We start from the raw sequence: 7742 nt of genomic DNA, 5'->3' as shown, positions 1-7742 counted from the left end.
CTTTTTGGAAAGGATTAACTAACACTAGCTTTCCTAATCATTCAGCTAAGGGTGTCCCGTTCCACCCTTGTGGTAGCACTGTTTTCCTGGGTGGTCGCTCCATGTTCCATTTAATATAATAATCTTAACATGAACTATAATTAAACCAACAATATTAATGGAACATGATCATAATTTAATATAACATTAATCCCAAAACCAGGTAGAGCAATAGCGAGTCTACCCAACAGTTCATTTGTTTGCAAGGTGTGGGGTAAACAAAACTAGGAAAACCTATTAGGTCCCATCAAATTAACCTAAGCATGTCATAGTGATTAACAGTTCATTATTAGGTAAAGAAGAGTGATCAAGGGCACAACTTGCATGTGACTTGAGATTCTAGGTATTTCACCAAGTGGGTCTTCAGATTTTTCGTGACCTCATTGCTACTCGTAGCAATACATACAAATAGACAATGAGTACATAAAAATAACATTACACCAAACATGAGAACAAACCACGTAGGATTATTCTACGCGCTCCTACGAGATTGTAGGTTTGAGAGTGACTAAAATTGGAGTTACACTGGAAAAGATATGGTTTTCTAGAGGTTTAGGTGATTAAGCAATAAAATATTATCATAAATTATGTGATATAACAAAATAATATTCGCCACTGCGTGGACAATTTTATTACAAAGCCAACACAACTGGAACGGGTTAAATCGGAGAAAATATGGATTTACTAAGATTTAGGAATACTTTTATACTAAAACTCATTTCCAGATTAAGTTTTATAATTTTATTAGCGCCAATGGACAGCGGGTGCAAATATTATAGAATCTAGGGTAAAAATCTTAAAGGTTTGGACCTAAGTGAAAAAGGATCTTTCTATTTACATTGACTGCGAGTTCATTTGTGACAAGTCGAGGGTCTCTTTAATAAAAATGTATACGACCGAAGGGGTATCGACGCTTTCCAGCCGATGGATCTTAGATCATCGGTTCGTAACAGATTGCGAACTGATATTCTATATCAGCGGTCGGATCACGAATCAACGCTCGATATTCAAGGAACTCGCGATCTATTCCAGGCCAATGGATCTGGGATCTACGACCCATGATCAATCATGAAACGGTACGCCCAGGATCCGATCTCAGCCGCGAGCTAAAGTATAAATGACACGGATAAGGAGATTCAACCGGTACACGCTGTTCTCGTCACAAAACAGACGACCACCCTCCATCTTCCTCACCCGATGCCAGGGCATGGCGACGGTGCCCTACACCATGGCGGCGGCCATCGCCGGCGACACACCAACTCGCTCCCTGATGCTCTATTCTCTAATCTGAAGCGTTCTACACGATACCCGAAGGCTTGCAAACTAGTCAAGAGTGACTTACCGTCGATTGACGTCGCAACGACCTCTACCCCCCACCTGGTGGCGAAAGACAAACTACAAGCGTTCTACACGATACCCGAAGGCTTGCAAACTAGTCAAGAGTGACTTACCGTCGATTGACGTCGCAACGACCTCTACCCCCACCTGGTGGCGAAAGACAAACTACGATGAGTAGAGATGAAAACGGTTTCGGAATTTTTCGGTTTTCCGAAAACCGTTTTCGATTTTTTTCGATTCAGTTCACCGATATCAGTATTTTTCGAAAACGGAATCGATTATCGGAATTTTAAATCAGAACCGGTATCGAAATTGGTTTGACACTTTACCGTCCGTTTGGTTCGGTTATCGATTTTAATCGGAATTTACCGACTTTAGATCTCAGAATTTACCGAAAATAAAAAATAAATTAAATTAGTTTAAATAAAGAGTTGAAGGCCTATACCTGCTTCCCACTCTAGCGTCCTCTGTCTCCTTATATATAGATGAACTTGTACCTATATGTTGTTTGGCTGGGCGAGGTGGAACTAAATGAATGTTGAACCTGTACACCAGTGCCTCACGCTACTGCCGAGCGTTTAACGGGCCGTGTCCTAGCTGGGCTGGAATATGTGTCGTGCGCGTGTATATAGCTAATTGCTTGTTGGCTATTGCGTTCTATTTTTTGGTTGGCCCATGCTTGATATATGTCGCGCGCGTGTGTATATATATATATATTGTGTATATATTTTATGTATTGTATTTATTTATAATATTGAGCTGCTTGAATGACTAGATACATTTTTTAACATAGTTGGAGCAAAAAAAGGTTGAACATTGACTTTGTGAACTTGTGATCTTCACGAACTTATTATATTATGAATTTATTATATTCGAATTGTGGACTTGCCTCTTTGATGTATTGTGAACTTGTTATATTGATTTGTTTATCGATCGTATTTTAGATTCCGACCGTTACCGATGTATTTTCCGCGCCGAACTTCCGTTTTTGATGTTTCCGAAATACCGATATCGTTTCCGTTTCCGATAAAAAATATAAAAACGGAAACGGTTTTATCGTTTACCGATCGTTTCCGACCGTTTTCAACCCTAACGATGACCAATCCCGGGCCACATATGGATTCCCGAGCTTCACAACTCTAAACCGATCGACACCACTCTATGAAAACCGATCGATATTAAACCAATGCAAAATGAAACGAAAAGTTGATGCATTTCAATTCCAAATAGATATTGACTATAAACAGTGAAATCTACGAGGATGGCCTATTTGCAAATGAACGCTCCACATGGCCCGTTAGAATGGCTGATGGGACCGAAACACGGATTAATAAGTTCAGAGACCGGAGATGAATTTTACTGAATGGAGGATTTTCATTTCCATTCGAATCGCGCGACCGACGACGGCGCAGAAATGGATTTTGGCAATATCGTCACCGATGAGTTGCATTGCATCGGCCATCCGCTGTCTGTCTCGTGGTACAGGACGGTTGCGCCGCCGGTTCTGGCGGCTGTTGCTGTCTCGTGGTGCACGCTTCTCGGCTTCCGTGATCACGTGAAAATCGACCGGCCGGCGGAGCAACAGGCACACTTCTCTGTTACACCGTGGTTCTTTTCTCGTGGTGCATGCATCTGCGTTCACCCTTAAACCAACCAGAACATTGCCCTTTACTGTGGAAAAGCGACAGGTGGTCTGGTAACCTTCATTCAGGTTTAGGCATCCACGTGGAGACCGTGTCGCGCCGCGCGCGAGCCATCCGCGTCTCGTCTCTTTCACGTGGTGGTGTCTGTGTTACGCCACGTGACCTCGGTCGTTCTACTTACATGTATACTAGTTAAAATTAGAGCTTCCATCAACAACAATATTTTCGGTAAAACAATGAGTTGCTTCATAGCCACCAACATTTTGCAAGATAGATTTCCCATAATTTCAATGCCTTCTTCAAGATCAAATCGAAAAGTGATTGCTATAAAATAGAGAAACAACTACCACGATAATCAATCAGTGTAGCCATCAAAATGGTTGAAAAGATCTAAATTCAAAGAAGTTACCAACTTTAATGAAACAAGATCATGTCCATCCATGAAAATTCAAGAGCTTCCATGAGAATTTGGAGAAAAATTTCACAAAAAAATAGAGAGAGTTGGGGAAAGGCGTCTCCTTGATGAGTGTGCTCGAGATGGGAGGGAGCGGTATGGGCTGTGGGGTTTTGTACAATACAATATCACTGTAGCTCAAGCCAATAACCAACAATCCTTGATCAACCAATAATCTGGCAGTTACTTACCACTGTTGGCTCAAGCCATCAAACAATAGTGATAAACCTGATATCACTACCAGTTTGTAACTTAAACTAACAATTATAGATCACTGCCAATTTATGGTTTAAACCAAAAGTGATGTGAACCTTCACTATGGTTTTAAGGTCCCTAATGATTTTAAGGTTTTCAAATTTAAAACTACTAAAGAAGGGTTATCAATGCCGATGCAAAGAAACGACAATGAAGGATCGACAATGAAGATCAGTCCTGTAGTAGTGATATATTCTGAGGCTAAATAAGAACTTTTCTCTAGAAAATGGCCTAGAGGGATTAGATTAAATTTTTTACTTCTTAGAAGTCAATTCCAAAAGTTACTTATTTCTTTCACCTTTTATTTTTTCACCAAAAGTCAATATACAATTTAGACAAATGGAGCCTTAGTGCACCTGCTAGCTCTAAACTAGTAGTGGAGAGAGACTAAAAATCTTTGAGCTAGCATGAAGAAAAGAGCTAAACCTTTTAGGTGTCCCAATAGACCAAGAATATAATTCCTCTTTCTCTCTTGATATGGGAAAAATATATAAATAAAAGACATCTTAGATGTAAGTCATACAATATGAGATGTCATCTAAGAGCTAGCACTTGACCGACTCATAATGTTGAAGCTGACCTAGTTCACAACTCTTTTCTTGTCTAGGTGTATGTTGTGTTTTCATTGCCAGGTGTTGAATAACTCGAGGTTAAGGTCCCATATAATCCTAAAATGGTGCCAAATACAAATGAATTACAAAACAATCTAACAAAAATCTCTAAATATTATGGAAAAATTTTGTAGAGTGATAATTGCATGAATTGGCGAAGTTTACCCCACAACCAAATATAATGGTTATAGAGTATCTATGTGTTAGAAAATGAACACTACTGAAGAAAGTGGCTTCACCCGTTAGCATTAGTACTAGTTGAGTTAAAACTAGCACTGATGCAAGTACTAACTATCGAGACCTTAGGAGGAGTATTAGTATCATTTGCTGACTTCAACCGGTACTAATGTCCGTTCTTTAATACCGTTGGAGTCATCAACCGATATTAATCTCTCAAGCATAGATTAGTACCGGTTGGTGGCTCAAACCGGTATTAAAGATTTCACTTCAGTACCGGTTAGAAACACCAACCGATAATAAAACTGGAAGAAACTGTAGTACCAGTTGGTGGCAAAAGAACTACTAAATGGTATCCTTTAATCTATTGATGATAAAAATAGGTGCTAAATAAAGGGCCTTTGCTATCAAGCGGTTTGAAGCTCTTCTAGAGTGAAAATAAAAGGAAAGCATCTTCTTTCTAATTATAACTAGCTCTATGTCACAGTGGTAAGGAGGAAATAAGCAAAACTCTAGGCCTTGAGTTTAAATACCAGCATTGCACACGCGTATATTTCACGCGAAAATCATATTGGTTGAAGCCACTAACCGATAATAATGAGTCGTCCTTTAGTACCATAGGTAATCTTGATAAGCTATAATACCAAATTTATGCTGAAGTAGTTGGTGACCCCATAGTAGACACTAGTTCATGGGCTGGTTTCCTATAATGTTTAGTATGCCTTTTTCGAGGTCTACTGTAGCTTATATTTTTTCAATCAAACAGCTAGCTAGAGTTCCGGAGTGCTATTAACGGGAGCCTATATATGGAGACGTTTTGCACCCATGAGGCTCACAACAACTTAGCATAACAAAAGCCCTTGCCCACGCCATGACGCTCAGCAAGAAGCAAGGCGCAGGCACTGATCAGCAGGCCTTGCTGGATGCTCAGCTGCAGCTCTGGCACCACACCATCGCTTTTGTCAAGTCCATGGCGCTCAAGGCCGCCGTAGACCTCCGCATAGCGGACGCCATCCACCTGCACGGCGGCTCAGCCACCCTCTCGCAGATAGTCACCAAGGTCACACTCCACCCGTCCAAGATACCATGCCTGCGACGCCTCATGCGCGTGCTCACTCTCACCGGCGTCTTCAGCGTCAACTCCGGCGCCGTTGTCGACGAGCCCGTTTACGGGCTCACGCCGGCGTCTCGCCTTCTGGTCGGCCCGGGGCTGAACCAGACCCCGTTCCTGACCTTGATGCTCAGCACTTTCTTCGTGTCCTCCTTCCTCGGCCTCGACGAGTGGTTCCAGCACGAGACGGGTCCGTCCCCGTTCGAGCTGGCCAATGGCCGGGACATATGGACCCTGTCCGGCCACGACGCGAGCTTCGGCAAGCTCTTCGACGACGGGATGGTCGCGGACAGCGGTTTCATCATGGACGTCGTGGTCAAGGAGTGCGGCGACGTGTTCCGAGGGGTCGGCTCCCTCGTCGACGTCGCCGGCGGGCTCGGTGGTGCCACCCAAACCATCGCGAAGGCTTTCCCGGACGTGGCGTGCAGCGTGCTGGACCTCTCACACGTCGTCGCCAATGCTCCCACCGACACCACCGTGAAGTACATCGCCGGCGACATGTTCGAGAGCATTCCGTCGGCAAACGTTGTCTTCCTCAAGGTATAGTACGCCCATGTATATAATCGTGCTCTCGGTCAGGATCATGATGATATTAATTGTGACTATATGAGTCACCTCCATTTATTTGGTTCCTTCGTTCCAGTGGATTCTGCATGACTGGGGTGATGCCGAATGCGTGAAGATACTGAAGAACTGCAAGAAGGCTATAGCGTCTCAAGAAGAAGGGAAGGTAGTGATACTGGATATGGTTGTTGGAGCAGGGTCATCCGACGAGAAGCATGTGGAGACGCAAATCGTATTCGATCTCTTTATGATGTTTATCAATGGCACTGAGCGAGATGAGACGGAGTGGAAGAAGATCATTTTCGAAGCCGGGTTTAGCCGTTACAAGATCATACCTGTTCTCGGTGTTCGGTCGATAATCGAGGTCTACCCATAAAAATCTATGCAACTCAAGTATACTGTATGCGTGAATAATCTGCGAGTGAAATCAAAACTAGGTGTGAAGAAGTGAGTATACTGTATGCACGCGTGAATAAATCTGCGTGTGAAAAACTAGGTATGATGAAGTGTTGTGCCATGTGCTTGCTTTATTTAGTTGCTAAATGTATCGCATGTACTCTTGTCTGTTCTAAATTATAATAAAATGTAAAAGCTTTGAGCCTTTTTAAAGATAAACTAACAGTTTATATGTAAATGTCTAACAAAAGTCATATACGTAAAAAAAGACGTCTTATAATTTGAATTGAAATGGAGAGAGTATCTATATTTCTTATATAATCCACCAGTGTTAAAACATCATTAAGTACACATAACAAATTACACCTAGCCAAATTCTATCGTTGAAACCGACGCTTCAGATCACTTCATTTACCTCCTCTCTTTTAATCAATCGCATTCCGCGGTCAGTGTTTTTTTGGATCAACCCTCATCCCTCACCTGCATCTAGCCCCACAGCCCCCGCCAACATCCCATCCCCGAGATCACCCTCACACGCCTCGTCTGGACGATTAACGCCGCCACCACCCCATTCCTGCATCTGCCTCGCCTAGACGAACACCCCTCCATGATCTCCCTCAGCGACGATGAGAGCACCTAGAGGGAGGGGATAAATAGGTGATCTTATAAAAATCAACTCTAAACAACACAAACTTGGTTTATAACGAGTGTTAGTGAAAGCTAAAATCAAGTTAGTATGAGTAGAGATGGAGAGACAAAGGAGAACTCTTCACTTGATTGCTCCTTTGAGATGTGTATCAAACTTAGGAGCAATAATACAATTGAATATGAGAACTTAAGAAGACGATAATCGCAATAAAGTAAATGGACAAGAGACACGACGATTTTATCCTGTGGTTCCGCCAATGTCTGCTCCACGTTGTGGTGACCTTCTTCGGTCAAGGGTTGCACTAAACCTCTCTCAAGTGATCTAAAGATCAAACTTGAGTACCACAATTGTCTTCCTTATATCAATTCCTAGTTGTGAGGAATCTTCATAAATTGGAGTCTCTCACTCCTTACACAAATTATCTCAATTAAAACGGACAAAGGATGGGAGTAGAAACACACACAAGAACACAATCGCAACAAAACACACAAGCCAAAAAGAGAGC

At 42.4% G+C, this 7742-nt stretch overlaps 1 protein-coding gene across 1 annotated transcript; it reads left to right on the top strand.

The window, feature by feature from the left end:
- Positions 1 to 5340: 5340 nt before the first annotated feature.
- Positions 5341 to 6807, top strand: LOC103630607 (O-methyltransferase ZRP4-like). Its single transcript, XM_008651654.4, has 2 exons — positions 5341 to 6168; positions 6272 to 6807. The coding sequence occupies exons 1-2, from the start codon at positions 5389 to 5391 to the stop codon at positions 6566 to 6568; spliced, it is 1077 nt and encodes a 358-aa protein (XP_008649876.1). The 5' UTR covers positions 5341 to 5388; the 3' UTR covers positions 6569 to 6807.
- Positions 6808 to 7742: the final 935 nt, after the last annotated feature.

This window comes from Zea mays, chromosome 6, assembly GCF_902167145.1.
Source record: "Zea mays cultivar B73 chromosome 6, Zm-B73-REFERENCE-NAM-5.0, whole genome shotgun sequence".
Classification (NCBI taxonomy): domain Eukaryota; kingdom Viridiplantae; phylum Streptophyta; class Magnoliopsida; order Poales; family Poaceae; genus Zea; species Zea mays.
Note: the sequence above shows the minus strand (reverse complement) of the source record. Positions and strands in the feature narration are given on the sequence as shown.